At 36.1% G+C, this 18,477-nt stretch overlaps 1 protein-coding gene across 1 annotated transcript in view; it reads left to right on the top strand.

Annotated features, from left to right (window-relative positions):
* Nucleotides 1-18,477, top strand: part of LOC140161258 (exocyst complex component 1-like) — a 37,861-nt gene that overhangs the window by 10,676 nt on the left and 8,708 nt on the right. Inside the window, 14 exon segments of the mRNA XM_072184719.1 lie at nucleotides 2-166; nucleotides 686-811; nucleotides 1,274-1,511; nucleotides 2,918-3,027; nucleotides 4,188-4,328; nucleotides 5,127-5,369; nucleotides 6,262-6,360; nucleotides 6,845-6,874; nucleotides 8,601-8,674; nucleotides 9,385-9,414; nucleotides 10,443-10,466; nucleotides 16,091-16,171; nucleotides 17,063-17,192; nucleotides 17,438-17,521. Of these exon segments, the coding sequence (XP_072040820.1) occupies nucleotides 2-166; nucleotides 686-811; nucleotides 1,274-1,511; nucleotides 2,918-3,027; nucleotides 4,188-4,328; nucleotides 5,127-5,369; nucleotides 6,262-6,360; nucleotides 6,845-6,874; nucleotides 8,601-8,674; nucleotides 9,385-9,414; nucleotides 10,443-10,466; nucleotides 16,091-16,171; nucleotides 17,063-17,192; nucleotides 17,438-17,521 (1,575 nt within the window).

The raw sequence follows: 18,477 nt of genomic DNA, 5'->3' as shown, positions 1-18,477 counted from the left end.
ATTAAGCCAGCCAGAGGATGGGTTAAGTTCTTCAGATGATTACCAGGCCTTGTCTCCAAGAGAGGAGAAGGATCTGGAAAGGATGATGAATGAATGCGAGTTTGCTATCGGCAATGCTGAAGCTTTTGTGGAGCAGTTGGCCAATGATTTGTCTGTATTAGATGGGGTAAGTGTAGATTGCTTGCCTGAAAGTAAATGAAGAAGTTAGGAAATATGTATAGTTTGAAAATGATCCACAATAATTGCCATGAATTGAATGATATTGTTGATACCACACCACAAAATTAGCTGTGCCTAACCTTATCTGTCTGAGGGATGAAAATGTGTTTTTATAAGTGTTTAAAAAAAACCCTTTTCTCTAGCCCCCCAGGTAGGAGCAGCCTGCGTACGCCACTGAACTTAGTGTGAAATGTTATAGCTATGATTTCATGGTAACATCCATTCTGTTGTATGTTGTCAGTGAGAAACGCTTGATGCTTAAAAACTATGTGAAATGTGTCTCAAAAAGCAAAATATGAATTGGTTGGTCTGTGTGAGACAAGTGAAGATATAGGCCTACTTGACTTGACAACATTATGCTACAAAACAGTACAAACAAGTGATTCACACCCTTATTAATATAAGAAATATTATTTAAGATGAAGTATGATTGTGTATACTTACATATATGTGTGTGTGATTTCAGGCTAACATCCATTCCATCATTGAGTCTCAGCAAGAAGTTGCACGACTCATGCACGTCTTAGATGAAGGTTTACGGGAGGTCGGCAGTCTGGAGGAGAGTTTGGATAATTATGACAAGAAATTAGAGGTGAGAATATATATATTTAAAAGTAAGCAAAGCAGTTGCAGTAGCCACATCTACAGGCATTTGTCAATTACTATAAATTGATTTTTGTAATTATACACTTGTCCACACTTGTGACCATCCACTACGAGCCTCTCGTAAAGTCAGCCCCTGGTCAATTTTATTTTATTTCATGTTAAGAAAGTATATGTTATAAGCATTAAAATGATACTGTTTAATTTTTATGATTTTATCAATTCTGGAGAGTTCAATGGGTGTTTAATTAATCAACAGTAACCTTGCCATGCAGAGCAACTTGGAGCATGGACAAGGGCCGGTAGCAATGGTAGATAGACGGAGCCTGTCACCCAACAACAATATGAAGCCTGTCCACTTGTACAGGGGTGAATCAACTGACGCTGAATGTCCGTCTTTTTAATATCACAACCTTGATTGTATTACCTATTTTTATCATGACCATTACAGGGTGTTCGAGTTCACATGGAGATCATGGAGCAGAAGGACTCCATGATACAGATCCAGAGTCAGAATCATGCCAAATTAACAAAAGAGTTGAAGGACGCAATGAAGAAACTGGACATACCACATCAATACCAGATGGCTCTGTTAGACAGAGGTGACTTGGGCTCTCCTAAGGGCATCATGGAATGCACCTCTGCTGCAGAATGTCTCCAGGAGAAGATGGAAACTAAAGTTCATACCGGTAAGATGAGGGAAGGCCAGCAGTGTCTTAGCTTGGCCTGTCACTTGGATAGGGAGTTGGCATTTGGGCTAAGCAAAAGTAATGCTTTTGACAGATCAGATGCAATCAAGCCAAATGACTAGTTAATCAAGTAAAACCAAAATTCAGTTTTCAATTGCAATGCCATTTTCTGAGCTTTATTTTGCTAACAGCTCCATCACAATTAGACTTACAATTCTGGACATGTGATCATGTTAGTGTTGCTCAGAACAATAAAATACAAAGAAAGTTGAATTCTATTATTGGCTACATGTATATCTCAAAATCAATATTAACGGCAGACAACTCGAAGTAAAAAGATTAAAACTTTCAACTGCACTCACCAGGTTATTTTCCCAAATATTTCGGAACCAACTGGTTCCTTCCTCAGTGGGTAATGGTGTGTGAGATGCTGCTGAGATCAGTGTTTCTAGAAGATCTTCTACTAGAGTTGCCAGTTGGTTTCACTGATTTCAGCAAGCTGTTGTACACTGGAGATAGTTTGTACCCCTGCGAGGGGTTGACAACTCATTTAGCTTGATGACGCCATATATTTCAAATTATACTTAGATCTGTTGTACGAAAGTTTATGCAGATTGGAAGCAGATCACATTCTAAGGCCATACACATAGCAACACGTGTGAATTTGCTTAACCTCCAGCATGCTGCGAAGGCCTGGTTAATTTTTGTAAGGGTAAACTTGGATGAAAAATGTGGTTAAAATGATGTGCAAACTCTCTTTCAGCTAAGGCACCGAAGACAAGTTGGGATGCATCCGTTACAGCAATCAAATTTATAATTCCATATAGTAGAATTACCACTATCAGACTTTGAAAAATAAAAGTGGCTGTTGAAGTCTTGATTTAGACAATAATAACTGCGCACCACCTATTTTGAGGTCATTGTGGGAAATTTTTCCTCGGGCACAGTACTAAGGCCCAAAACAAAACCTGACACGCATAAGTCATTGTAGCGTGTACGCCGTGTTCCAGAAGTCATTGTGAGTTATTAATGACTGCACAATAAGTGCAGGGTCAGGTAATCAATTTCTTTTGATTGGATCCCAGACTTCGCATATTTAATGAGATTATGAATATCCAATCATGTTAGAAGGTGTCCTGAAAACATTTAAAACAGCAGCAGTTGCTATGACAGAGTGAGAACTACATTTTAAAATAAAGCGGTAAAACAGTTGCAAAAATAAGATTATTGGGGGGAATGAAGCCTAAAAATGAAATATATTGTAAATTGACTGATATTATTTATTTACTCTTTTTTGATGATAGGGTGAATTTACATGTTAATGCTGCCTTGTTTTGCAAACCAGATAGCAGATTTTAATGTATTTACGTAGCTCAATATGAAATCACATTTTTATTTTGGTACAGGATTGAGTAAGATGAGAGCCATCACAGATCAACAAGAACTCCTTACAAATCTACAAGAGAAATTTGCACAGAGACTAGCGACTCATCTCAATAGCATGTTTATACAGCAGGTAAATATAAGGGGGAGCAGCCATTACATTATGTCATATAATTCTACAGGTGTGATATGTTATGAAATAATATTTTTTCATTTTAAATCCATTGGGGTTCAAAAGTGAACCCCACTGTTTGTGAATATATTTTGTGTGACCAATGGTTAAAATACATAGCCAACTGATCTGGATCTCTGCCAAAGTAAATGAGACTGCCATAATGGTCTTTGTTGTCTGGTACATATACTGACTAGGGATGGGAATGTTAAACGCATGTACCGTTAAACGCACACATGATCCGTTAAATGTTTTGCAATTGCGGTAGACGTGTACATGCAAGTCATTTTCAACCTTCAATTTCCCATTCTTCAAACGAAATCTGAAGACTATCTTAATAATTTACATGAAACTTGCTCAAAACATTCATTCTTTAACAATAATACATCATAATAATAAATAGTTTCTGACATGTTAGGGATGTTGCCAACATTTTCCTCATGTACGGCGCCATTGGTACTAGTTTAACCTGTTAAAATGTCTATTTTTTGAGGTGCACCGCACATATAGTGTATCGTATTTCAATTTGACATCTATGCATGTTAATATGTTAAACGCATGCATCACTGATGCGTTAAACGTTCAAGAACATAAATGGAATAACATTAATACTGACAAGTCTGTTGTCTACATTTTGATTCACCTCAAGTACATTGTAAACAATACATGGATGAAGGTGCCATTAAAATTCAGTCAAATTCAAATTGTGGCAGGGATGACAAACATTTACGTTACATAAGAAACAATATATTTGTGCATATAGACCACTTGACATGTGACGTCATTGCCCGGCAGTATGCGCACGCATTATGGTACTTTCCATTGTTCTTTCCCCTGCAGTGTGCGTGCGCATCGTAGTCTGCTCAGGGCATGTGTATTTTAAATCTCCCACCACATTTCATATAGTACAAGAAAGCCATTGAACAGTGAAGCGGTTCGTTCGGGCATATCGACAGACCAATCCCTCGCCTTTGTTGATAAACAATGATGTAAAGTGGTCTATATATCAAATAATTGCCGAACTTCAAACCCTGTTTGCTTGATAACACCATATCTTAAGAACACATAATGTAAGCTAATTATTTTGTTGTTAACCCAATAAGTTTGCTCTCTCTGTTTAGGGTATGGGTATGGGTGAGACAGGATCTGGTAGTATAGCCCTGCCTAAGCACCATTCTTTCCATAGAGATCTCATTCCATATTCTGAATTGATACAGTGGTTGAAGAAAGCAGACAATACCAGTTTTAAGAAACTTTCCAAGGTAAATGCTGCTTTTTTAAATGTTTGTGTGTGTGCGTATCTAAATGACTATGGATTTGATTAATAAGTTAGTCTGAAGCTGAATTTATACTTAATCGCCAAGCGATTGCGATGAAACGCTTTTGGAAAGTGATAGGCAATGGCCAAATTTTGCGATGCATCGCTCGGAGCTTTTGCATTTATACTTATCACGGCGATAGGGATTGCAGACGACAATTAAAATATTGTAAATGCCGCAAAACACATTTTTAAAACATCAGTTGCTGTCAATAATTATTGCTTTGAATTATTTAATCACCAAAAGTTAATAATCGAGAAAGGTAAATTAATTAGCAAAATAATAGATCCAGTTGGTAATGTATATGATTGGTTGACACATTCACGTGTCAAGCGATATCGCTGGGAAGTTGAGATTTCTTAAACTTGCAAAAGCGATGTTGTTTTTGCCTCAGCGATTTGAATCAATTGATCAGCTTGACGCTCTGGAAATGTAAGTAAACACTGAGCATGTGTGAGAATCGCTTTTCTGAATTGCTGAATCTGAATAATGAACAACAAATTACAATCCTCGACAGTGGATTCAGTGGTTTTGAATTGCTTTGTCTCAAAACAAAAAAGAAACAAACTTGACTATAGTAATTTCACTTTTGGTGAGTGAGTGACATCAAGTCATTGAAGCAGCTGTTTCGTGTATGTATCTACGCTGTGTCTTTAAATACCTGTATGTCAGTATGTTGCACAAGTTTTTGATATTGACAGAAGTGTTCTATATATTATATCATGTTACATATCTCCACAGATCTACACAGAATCATTACATAGACTGTATGAGAGAGAACTAGCAGACTTCTTTGAGATAGCACGCCAAGCATTAATAGGGCCCAAAGGTGGTAAAGCTGCTGAAGGAAAGGTGAAGCCTGATAGGAAGATCAGTGATGCTGGAATAAGAGGGCCCAAAGGCAAGGTGCCAACCATGCATGATTTAGTCACTACTTTTAAAGGAGGAGAGTCAGATTTAAGTGATCATCAACGGTTTGACATGGTAAGTAGGTAGTGTTGAAAAGATTGACAAAGAGAGTATAGGTAATGATGGCGAAAGGGGAGAAGTATGGACCGTGCATGATTTATTGATACTTACAAAGGGGGGGGGGGGAACTCAAATTTAAGTGACCATCAACAGTTTGATTTGGGAAGTGGGTATAATTGGTATAGTTGCGCAAAGGTATAAATAAAAATTCAACAAATAATTGCGGCAAAGCAGGGATGGAGAGGAGTACTGACCTACCAAGAGTTCAGGCATGAGAATTTTCTTGTTTAAACAGGAATATCTGGGTTTTTTTTGTTGAGAGGACTTTGGTTTTTACTATCCTCTACCGTGTGATAGACGACAGGCGGGTCCACTATTTTGAGTAGTGGATGCCGGCGCAGCTAGTTAATTAAAAAATTTTTTGATAAATTAACATGGTTTTATTTAAAAAAAAAAAATTATCTTCATGAAAACACCCCTTTTTCTGAAATGAATGAAACTTGTTTACTGTTAAAGTTGCGGGTACTGCCATCTCGTACACGTATTATTATAGAACGTGCTTCATACTCGCGCTTTGACAAGCGTCTTCCGCTACGGCACGGTTGGTGCTGTCTTCCGTGTGAAAGACCACATACAGAAACCAATGAAATTCAGCGCTAACAAGCTAAGCCACAGCCACTGACTAAGAATGTGGTTAAAATAAACATCAATAGTTTGATATGGCAAGAAGATGAAGATGGAAAGATGGACTACTGGGGGACAGGCAGCAACTATGGAAAATAATGTGCAAACAATCTCAGGTCATATTTGTTCACGAAAGTGTTTTCATTCTTATTATTTATGGACTACTTTGAGGTTTGAGTCAACTCTTATATTTGAATCTTTTACTTTGGTTTTTCCCATTCAGGTGTTCACCTCCATGCTGAATGAGATAGAACCAATGTGCCAGGCAGAACAAGATTTCTGCTCAAAATTCTTTGGTCTGGGTGTAGAACCAGATTTATTGGTAAGAGCACTTATGTAACCCTATGTTTATGTTACCAAATTCTGAATGATTGTGGATGTTTGGTCACTTTATTTCGCAGACTGATAAATGTGACAATTTGACATGACAAATAGTGTAAAAAAATTGAGTTATTTGCATTTTCGTGTGGTTAGTTTATCAAATGGGGTTTTTTTTGTGTCAAAACTTTATTTATAAATATATTATTTTTCCAGATTTTTCCCAATTATTTTTGGAAATTTGAAGTTACGTAGTTTGCCTAATATTTCAGGAACTTTTATCTGTATACAATGTAAACTAACATGTTAATTTCATGTTGGTTTTCCTGAATGTATTGTTCTGTAAAGTAATGTGTTTATGAGGTCCTTTCATTTGATATTGGAAGTGATTATATGTTTAAGTGAATATTTGAGAGACAGTTATACTAGTTAAAAGTAATAGTTATTAAAGTTTTGTGAAATTATTTTATGATATTTTATGGAAACAGCCTACACAAGTTGCTCAAGGAAACAGTCAGGTATGTTGGTTTAAATTTGGTTACTATGTTGATTGACTCTTTTTTTCTGTTGCTATGGTGATTAATTGCTCTGTTGCTTGGTGACAAGATTTCTTTGCCTGTTTCTAATCTTCTGCATGTGTGCATGTGATTTAATATAGCTCTGATTAGTTCTAATTTAGTGGTATTAAATTTTTGTTTTCCCTTTGCATGTGTTAACTTTATAGAATAACAATTGTTTTCTTTTTGTTTTCTTTTGTTTTTACTTTCCTAAAGTAGACTTGCTACTATTGCTTTCAGAGAAGAATGGACTTTGTGACATTTTTATTGCATAGACAGCGTAAAAATGGAAGTAGGGTCCCAATTGGCTAATTCAATCATCTGATCTTCATAACAATCGACTGATAATCGGATTGGCTGATTATGCTTAAAAGCTGCATTCATGCTTATAAAGGGTCACAAAGGGAATTCAAAGCCCCTCTTATGTTGCTTATTAACAGATCATGCGTGGCAATCAGAGCAACAGAGGTCCAAACTTCTCTGAAAGCTAGTATAATTGCACCTGTGAATTGAATAGTCTGCCTTATTAACACAATTAGCATGTTTTGAAACATTCTAGCAAATTATGTTATATGTAGTATATTACCTTGTAGAAAAAATAGCTAGTTAACAGTTAGCTGAAGATTTGATTGGACATATCTAGACCTCAAAGTTAAGTTGCAAGATAAGTGCACTCTGTAAGTTATGTTGAGGTGCAGTGCTAATAAATGTAATGTGGAGGGCAACAGATTTTTAGTAAGAAAAATGGATCACAATATTTAAGACTCTACTTGGAAAGCTGTACATAGCACAACATGTGAACTTTGAAGGGGAATTAGCATTGTGCATTGGTGTATTTGAGGTCTGGATGTGCTCACACAATAGCATGAGTATTATGGTTCCACACTAGTAAATGCCAGTCCAATAGAGATTTGTACAAAAAATCCTATTTTCAAATGTTCCTTCCTACCTTACCAAATGAGAAAGCAATGCTTTATTTAGAGGCAAAATAAAGAAACAACTACTGAACCACAAAGACTAAAGTTTGTTCACTCCGTTTTCAGAATAGCACCACCTGTGATTTGACAATAAAGCAGACAGCTTGAATAAAAACCTAGAATCTTTCTCAATTTTAGCAGGCACCTAGTGTCAAGCCTGTATTTAATACCTGGCACATAATCAAAATTTGCCCAAGATTTTTTGTTTTTAATGTTTATACCTAGATGTGTCACAGTACTCAGAATGTAAAACATCTTGAGGCGGTATAATGTGGTGATGTAGAATCTAGAAGGCATTCAAAAACATATGATAACATGCATGCTAATTTGAAATGGTATATAAAAGTAAGAATAAATGATTATAAAAAAACATACCTGGGCTGCATATCTGCTAACATTTCACCAGGCATCAGAAGTCTTACAACCTGTTGTAAGTCCAAATCTGTTGTAGTTCTATTAGAAATCGTATGGAATAGAGTAAGTTTTGGACTTAGGCTTAGGTTTTTTGTTGCAACGTAAATGTTAGTGTAATACATCCCAATATCTCATGGAATTTTGGAACTTTCTGAGGGAAAAATCAGGCAAAACTGTGGGACAAATACTGAGAACCTCTTTAGATTATTCATACACACTTGCACACACCAACCATGACACCATATTTTCAATCACATTGACATACATTTTAATTTTGCTATACATTTGTGTTGCAGGATTTTCTAGGTGAAGAGTTTTCTGCTACTGAAATGGATGGCAACTTGTTTAGTGCCAAGAACAAGAAACCAGAGTAAGTTTATTTCATTGACTCTCTAATTTCTGTGTGTTTGGATGTGTTTTTGTAAGGGTGGGGTGATGTAGCCCTGACAAATAGGTTGATATTAAATGAGGACACCAGGTAACCAAGGATATTCATAGTTCCCTCTAGATACCAGCATATCAATGCAATAAATGAGGAAACGCATATAAGACTAGGTCTTGTTTGCCGGTGTAAAGTATGGTAACGGTTGGATGGTAAAAAGTCAAATGGGTCAAATAGACAGAAAAAAGTTGGTCCTTGGTTGAAGGACGTTACAAGTGGAGGTATTGGGATGGGGATGTGCATATGGTATGTATGTCGAGGTAAGAGACCACAGTGTAAGGAACCAGTGAAACATTAAGAAGTTTGTAGCACCATGTGTTGACATACCGTAGAAATCCGTCTACAAGCATATATGCCTCTAAACGAGGTATTTTTTGACGAAAGAGACGAAAGGCAAATACCCTCCACAAACACATTACAATAGATTGGTCTTACAATAATACGTGTTTGGTCAGTCGCCTATATCAGTAATATAGTTGTTCAAACTCCTAATAATGTTTTTGTTGAGAGTTTCTGCCTCTCGTCTCTTGCATTAAAAAAAACCCGTTTAGAGGCATATATATGCTTATAGACAAGGTTTTACGGTATTTGATGTACACTTATATAATATTTTTGTTCTATTTTTGTTTACTTTTCAGAGAAACAAAGCAAGTCAAGAGTGAACTAAGGTAAGTAATGTTGTATGTCAGCAGACAACTTGGTTTAGAAATTACTGTAAATGATTGGAAACACAACGTGGAGTCAGTCCCAGAAGCCAACTAACTAAATTAGAATAGTAAGCTAATTTGCATGCACTTGGTGTGTTGTCCCAAGAGAAAGTAGATCATATTATGGCTTCAGTGATTGCACAAAGCTGTCCAGAGTGGACAAAGAATAATGTTAGGAAGTCATATGATGAGGTGGGTGATGTGGCATGCAGACAAATTCTAAAAAACTTAATAAACTATAATGTGTAAAGTGTACCAGTTAAAGAAGATCCTGAGAAGGGATTAAGGTCGCAGAAAGAAGATTCTGGTAGAGGTTAAACGCAGACCATTCAACATTGATGTAATTTCATAAAATATACAATATCACCCCTGGGATATATTACAATAATGCTTGCCACCAAAAAACTGTGCTATATTCCGTGAGTATGCACTGTTCTCAATACAATCATAGAGTGTATGACGGGCAGCCCTCGAATTAACCCACGGCACCCATGGCATTTTGCCGTGGTTGCCCATCCCCACTGCCGTAATGCCCTCAAAATATGTCCTTTACCCAAGGCAGTCACTTGCAGTGCCCTCTAATGAAGTTGCCGTGGTGCCCCAGCCCTGCCCCTTCATTATAAAATCATCTATCTATGTTTGTGTGTGTTTTCTTCACTTTTGAAAAATTGCCTTGGTGCCCTTCTCAAATTTTCAACAGTTGCCATGATGCCCTCTTGAAATATTACAAACTGCCGTGCTGCCTTGCCTTTTCAGTGAAAATCCAAGGCAATTATTAACTTGCCCTAAAAAAGTTGCTGTGCCCCTTCAGATCCTTAATTCGAGGGCTGATGACGGGAGTGGTTACCAGATTCTAAAGTTGTGCCCACCCCTGCCCTTTGTTGTATTAGTGTCAACATTTAGCTAGAGATATTTATGTTGAATTGCTAAATCAATTTGAATCACTAACAACCACTTGTCTCCTTCCCATAATGCATTGCAAACCTCAGTCTAGCCTGTAAGAGGCAAATCAGGTAAGTTAAGCTTACACACCATGATTACTATGGTAACACACTTTTTGATGTGCTTAGACTATCACCAAGTATAAACAGATTGCCTATTAGACTGTCACCAAGTATCACAAGATTTGTATTGTAGCCTGTCCATCATCATCATCATTATGTAGTGGTGTCACTTGATTCATTTTGAATGGTCACTGGGATGTGTCAGCTTCTCAGCTTTAAAGTGTCTCATAAAACTTGAATTTCACATCTTGTCTGGTTTAAGGAAGGCTTGTATTGTGTAAAAACTGATGTTTAATAAAGGAATAAGGCTTAATATCAGAAAGCAGAAGGTGTGTAGCTCTTTTGCCCAGGGGGTGGGAGTTTTAAATTTTACTAATATACTAAATTTGATGGAAAAAGAAGCTCAAAGATGTACCAATATTCAATTATTTCTGTTCATAATGATGGTAAATTATTCCAATTCTGTAAAATCATTGCAAACAAAGAAAATGCACTTTTTTTTAGATTTTGGATATAATTTTGAAAAAAATAATTGCAATTGTAAACCAGTTTCTGATAACAGTGTCCTGTAATTATACAAAATCCAGATTCCTTTGCCCACCTTCCCACTAAGAACACTAAGACATGTAAACTTTGGTAAGACGTGAATGGTAGAGTTCTTGGGACACTGAGTATTGCACAATGCATGGTAGTTATTTAATGTGCTCTTAAACCGGGTATTTCTTTTATGCCATTTTGCCTGAAAATGCTGCTTTTATCATTACTAAGTGTTTGAAATCAAAAGACGACTTGAATGGAATGAGATTAGAACCAAAAAGTAGTTTGACAATAAGAAGGTTTCTAGTCCAGAAAATTCTGAAAAGTGTTTGGTTGATATCAGTTACAGAGTGAATATAGCAGGACTACAATTTGAATGAAAAAATATCTAACATATAACACTTTACAATTTAGCATTATAAATGAGTTCAAATCTCACATCTGTCAAGTTTCTGTTACTCTGAGGCTTCACTAAATGGTATGAAATGCAGGCATGTTTCATAAAGCAGAGTCAAAGAACAAAGATAGCTTTATTTTGTTTTTATAATCGCATTGTTTATGTAGAATAATATTGTCTACAGAATGTTGTTGTTGATTACTAAGGTTTTTCTTTATTTCTTGAGACATATATTTAAATTTATTGTTTTGACATGGACATAGTATTTCTAATGTGTACTAAGATTTGGACTGTGGCTTGTAAAAACTACTAGTGTATTTCTTCATATTTGATTCAATCTGCTGATGTGATGTTGGAAGCTTGATAACCCCACAATGCTGTATCAAGTCCATCTCTCACCACCAGTCAGTCAGTGCTGGTTTACTTCATTGATGGGGATTATGTTATGATGAATAAGGGCACAAATAGTAATCAAATTTGAAAGGTCATGTCTTTTTATTAACCCTAACACCCAAAAAAACCGCAAAATACCATGATGAAAGATACCGCGCATGCGTGAATCCCAGGGTCTGCAATGACGCAATCACCCGAAGTGGTATATGCTCACGGAATTGCTGCCCGGGCAGCGATAACCCGTGTAGCTACCGGTCGGTGATCGTGTGGTTGGCATGCGGGAGGTCAAAGGTTCGAATCTTGGGGGTGCCAACTGACTTCTTTGTTCATCTTCTCTCCTTTTTCGTTTCTTCTTTAACTTCAGATAACAAAAAGCAGGGTTGGGTGTTAGGGTTAGATAACATGTATTTTTCCAAATTACAGCCTATGTTAACCCTAACACCCATAAAAACCACAAAATACCACGATGAAAAATACCGCGCATGCGTGAATCCCAGGGTCTGCGATGACACAATCACCCTAAGTGGTATATGCTCACAGAATTGCTGCCGGGCAGCGATAATCCGTGTAGCTACCGGTCGGTGATCGTGTGGTTGGCATGCGGGAGGTCAAAGGTTCGAATCTTGGGGGTGCCAACTGACTTCTTTGTTCATCTTCTCTCCTTTTTCATTTCTTTAACTTCAGATAACAAAAAGCAGGGTTGGGTGTTAGGGTTAATAAATAAGGACCTATCATTATATAAAGTAGTCTGGGTGTAAACAATTTATGTAGGATTAGTTATATTGTTATGTCTATCATATTTAAACATCCGATAATTTGTGAGGGATTTAGCTGATATTTAAGAAATAAAGGGTAATGCAGTATCCTTTACTTTCAAATAATGTGTCTGAGGCAGTAAAGATGGAAATAATGGGTGAGGTGCAACAAACCCATTATTTTTAATGCCAAGGATACATTGGGTGTAAATGGTATATTGCAATGCTCTTTATCCGTTTTATTACTCAAAAATAGTGTAACTTAGTGAGAATGTTTTTGTCTAGATTTGTTAAGTTGTTTACTCTGAAATAAGAGCATGTATGCATATATCCAGGACATAAATACCAGATTGTATCTTGAGGAAAAATTGAATACATAATATGTGTAACTCTCTATATAGAATGCTCTTATGATATATATTATTGTGATTCAGAAATATAAGGGCCCTTAAATAAATTTTATTTAAAATTAGCAAATGGACCAAACAAATAACACATTTGAAAAATGTAACTTTGGGTATTAGAATTAATATTTTTATAAGTTTACTATTAATAATTTAATACCCATAGCCTTTTGGCTTTTGCATGTTCCACATATAATAAATTTAAATACAAATTTGTTATCATTTATATGCACTCAACATTTATCCAAGAGCAAGGAAAAATGACTGATTCTAGGATTCTTGCATATATTATTTTCTGTTATGTTTATTGTGTTACCTTGTTGCTTCACTGCACTGTAAGAGTAGCCAGGACTCTATATAGTCTGTATATCTACCTCGAGTCACCTGCCCTAGCTTTGAAGTTCAGCGTGTGCTGCGTTGGCTTATCATGGTTTCTTGCGTGTACATATATGCGGCACGTTGATTGTGTACGTAAAAGTATGTACACGCACCAAATAATGCTAAGCTAACACAGAATACGCTGAACTTCAAAGCTAGTACCAGTGACTCGAAGTAGATATATGGACTCTAGCTTGCAACTGATGGTGTTTGGTACATGGTTAGATGGCAGTCATCCAAGCTTATAGCAGTAGAATTATTTCATTTATAAAGGTTTGCTTGGATATAAACCAATTGTATGTTATGCTTGATTATTATAACATTATATCCTTTGGTTGTCGCTATAGTCCATTTGGCTTCCTCCAGACAGAAGCATTCATGAGTGATACACGCACGATAAAAGGTGGCGCATCTGTAGCGTGTGATGCGGTACAAAGTGACTGCACCCTACAGATACACCACCTTTGATCTCGCATGTATGACATGCAGACACTACTGTCTCTAGGAAGACAGATGGACTATAAGGTGTTGCTAACTGAGTCACCATGTTTGTTAAATTCCAAAGAACTTAAATGTTGTCCTCACAGCTAAGTTGGTCATGTGATTCTTGAGATACGGGTCAAAAGAAGAGGACAACTTTGATTTTGGTTCACAGGTTTTCTAGAAACTGGGAACATTATTTAAATTGGGCTGAAACAGTTAGCACTACCTCAAAATCCATGTGTATAGATTTATATACATGCAGTATAGCTTCAGAATTGTGTGTTGTAGCTTTGTAGAGAATCTTTAGCCTTCAAAATCTTGCAAAATTTTATCTGTAGTTCAACTATATTGTAATGTGGTATATTAATATACTGTAAAAACTTGATTGTTAACATTTGTGCTTATTATTGAGCGCTTTTGAAAATATGAAATTGTACCAAAGTCTGGCGCTTTACCAACTGAGCTAATGGGGTTGAGACACAAATTTGCAGGTTTGATTGTTGGTATATAACTATTGTTACGAGTCGTACTTGACTCAAGGCCAAAATCACCTTTTACCCAAACTCACACGAATGCACAACACAAATACACTGTTTATTTAAGCTAACAAAATCTAAGTCTTTAATTGAAAACAGAGTATGATTGGTACATATAATAACAATATCGCATATACAATAAAATCACACAATGACAGTTTTACTCTATGACTACTTAACCAGCTGTCTTCTTGTTGGTGATCCTAGAGTTCTTGCAATGTTCTGGACGACTGATGTAATATATCCTTATTCGCTTGTCCTCATAAGTCCAGTGTACACTTGCGCTTATAAATCCTTACATGTATAAAATCCTCATACGAAAATGATGATGCTTTCTCCAATCTCCTTTGCGCTGTTATCTCCACAAATATATCTCCTTGCGCTGCATTCTCCACAAATATATCTCCTTGCGCTGCTTTCTCCAAAAATGGTGTTTCTTTCACCATTCTCTCTTTCTCCAGGGAACAGGTTTCTTTAACACAGCTCCGCTGTTTTTTGACAGATGCTTGGCCTTCACAAACCCAGCAAACTCCAGCAATTTGACAGAAGAACTTTTAATCCTTTGATGAGGAAGAGCACTTTTGTGTGCTCGCTGTCTTCTTCGTTGCTGTATTAAAATTAGCTCAATTATTGGCTATATAAACTGGTTAAAATGCACTTCTTTTTTGAAGCACGAAGACCATCACACACATGTGGAGTTTCTCAATTTCCCACGGCATTCTGTAAAGTCCCAACAAAAACCTCCAGCTTTTTATATCAGTACTCATGCAAAAACCCATCATCTATTAATAAACCATTACTTCAATCACATTTTCACAACATTGCTGCAATCTTGGGATTTCCCAAGATTAATTATACACATTCACATTACATCACTTCCTGGGGGGCTTTCCTGGTGGTGCAATAATGAACTGGGGCTTTCCAAGTTCCAAACATAGCTCTGACTTTGTTTACAATAATTTGGGGAATTCCAAAATACAAGGGGTTTCCCATCTCATGAAATACTTTCAGCTTGTAAACAAAGTTAAATAATTAAATTAAATTAAATTACTCAGGGCACATCACACTATGTTTATCGATGTTTTCCTCAAAACCCTTTACACTTTTGTGGATGGGGCTCTTCATGTTTGCATGTTTTAAAAGTATTTGATAGTAAGCACATATGCTAACTATCAAGTTTTTACAGTAAAGTATAATGTTTACCACGTTTACAAAATATTTACAAGTCTAATTCTTCATGATAATGTAAATTGAAGTAGCAAATTGGCTATAATACTTAATTCATACTCATATATGTAACAGTGATAAGGGAGACTTTTAAAAGTCATTTGAAGATGTTGGATTGGATTCATATTATCCCCATCAAGGAACTAAATTGTGTAATACTTCATAGAATATAGTTAATCTGTATCTCACACTATGGCAAGCTGATACAAATTTATCATACTCAAGTTAAGTTGAAAGGAACTGTGCAAAATTACTTTCTATACCATTGTTACTCCAAATATGCCGATAACAATTCCAAAAATGCCATTACATGATAACACATGACTAAGATTAAGGGTAGCACCCTACTGACAGTATATGGTTCATATTTTCATGCCCCAAAATCGACTCTTATCGCAATATCATGATATGAAGGTAGGTGTTATTCTCAGATATTGTTCATGCTCTCCTGGAATTATGGTAATGTTCTATTCAAATTATTTATTAATTAAATTAATTGTCGTTTAATGTGTTTTCATTTCAGGGCTGTGATGTCTGATCTATTTGGATCACTAGAGACAGAAATGAAGAACTTCACTGTTTTTGCTGAAAGAGTAGATAACTTGTAAGAAATTTATGGAATTTTTCTTTTGTTATTGTTCTTTTTTTTTTGTCTGTCTTCAAGGCTACATTCCATTGACAGTCTTAAGAGAGATGTACAGCAGGGTTCCCGCTACACCAAGTTTTGGGGTCTTTTAGCACAGTAAATTTAATCATAAGGGACTCCTTATTTTTCAGATTTTGAAAATTATGGGGTCCAGCTGGACCCCATCATTTGAGATTAACATGTGAGAATTTGTGTCTAAAGACCCCAAAAATTGTTTGGGACCTATAGATTTCAAATTTTGCAGGTGGATCCCATAATATTTGGACCTAGCAGGAACCCTGATGTACAGGCAACTTAAGTTTATAATGGAACAAATAAGATTAGCTAGGATTTGTACACACTACAAACATGCTCTTATGTTAGCCTTAATTTGAACATATTCCTTTGACCGGTAAAGTTGGTGAAGTACAAGATGCTGACTTAACCAGAACCAGAATTGGTCAAATTTGAAGTAGATGTACTCTATCCAAATGACAATGCTGTACATGTATTTTGATAGTTTGTAAGGGTATAAACTGAAGACCATGATGTACAGACAGACACATACAGGCTCAAACAGCAGCAGAAAAGAAAAAAAATAAATTCTGTTTTCAAAGGTGGTCTCTCACTGAAATTGTCTTTACAAAGCCATTGACAGTTACTACTACTACTTGATCCACTGAAGCTGCGATGCCCTAAAGCCTATAATTACAAATATATCTTCATGTTGAATTCCTGTACTCGGTTTTCAGTAGTATGAATATGTATTTCTCACATCAAGATTTGATACATATACTATACCTTCCAATTGTAGAATATCTTTCCATTCACCATTGTCAATTCATCACATATCTTATTCTTTGTTGGCAGTAACTCAGTGTATATGTTAGTAAGAATTGGCCATCAAGTGTTATCTCAATCAAGTCAGGCTGGATCCTACCTCAGTATGGTGCTTGCTAATTGTCTTGTAGAAGTCAAGAGAAACTTTGACAAGTATATAGTAAGTACTGGAATATATGACTCAAATATATATAACATTCTTTAAACATCAACAAAGGAATAAAGAAAGTAATACTAATAGTGAGAAAGGAGAGAGAGAGAGTGATGTCTGGACGGGAGGGAGAGGAAAATGGGACAGAGAAAGAATGTGAGAGAGGGAGGGGAGAGAAGAAAAGGGAGGGAGAGAAAAAGAGAGAAGGCAAGATAATCTTGAGCTAAGGATCTCTTACTTTGATATTTCTGTAGGATAACATGGTGAGATCCATGGAAGAAACTAGGATGTCAAAGAAACAAAAGTGTGGTATTCTACCATTTGTCAAAGAGTTTGAGGTAAGTAGGAAATCTTCAACAACAAAAAACAATGAGAATTATGAATAGAATAGTTTTGGATTCACTGATTTTTTTCAAAACTTTGCTATTTTGATTGAGTTACTGCAGTTGTATATGTACCTCAAATATGCCCCAATTTAGTTTGTCACTTTATCACTTTGTAATTTTTAATTATTATGTACCGAGCATCTTGATTGGGGCCTTTCAAATAAACAAAAACACCACCTTGCTGCAAGTTTCTAATACCCAAATTCGCCATTATTCCAGTTTGAGCTAATATGTATACAGACATGTGTGATTTGTTGGCATTAGAAAATAAAGGGAATACCGTAAAACCCCGTCTACAAGGATATACCTAAGAAACGCCCTCAATAAAATTGGTTGCTTGTTGTATTTGGAGTTTGAGCAAATATATACTGGCACTGGGTGGCTATGCATTCCATCTAAGTATGTTGTAACACCAATCAATTGTATTGACATAATAACGACTGTTTCAGATATCAGGATCGTATAGCTCAATTGATAGAGCGTCAGACTTTGGAACTGAAGACATGCTGAAGAGAGCATGGTCCGGCACCGTTCCGCTTTTTTCATTCTCGCTTAATTTTAACTTTTTGACATGTTCTTTTTATCTTTCTTCAAATCTACCTTTCTACTTTTAATTTTAGGTGTGTTTTTTTTGTGTTTTTTTTTTGTGTTTTTTAGTTTTTTTATAGTTTTTTTTAGTAATTGTGTGGTTTTATAGAAACTAGTAAAAGCATTTATTCTAAATAATAGCGAAACCCTCGGTTAGACAGATGTGTTGTAACTACTTGTCTGTCCTCCTCTTTGCAATAAAAACCTATGTTGCACCTTTGTGCCATCCCAATTCTTGAGGAATGGTAGGTAGGGTGCGTTTTTGGCTTAAGCACGATTTTGTTTCTACTTGAAATGAAATCAAAATAAATATTGTTCTG

Source organism: Amphiura filiformis, chromosome 9 (assembly GCF_039555335.1).
Source record: "Amphiura filiformis chromosome 9, Afil_fr2py, whole genome shotgun sequence".
Classification (NCBI taxonomy): domain Eukaryota; kingdom Metazoa; phylum Echinodermata; class Ophiuroidea; order Amphilepidida; family Amphiuridae; genus Amphiura; species Amphiura filiformis.
Note: the sequence above shows the minus strand (reverse complement) of the source record. Positions and strands in the feature narration are given on the sequence as shown.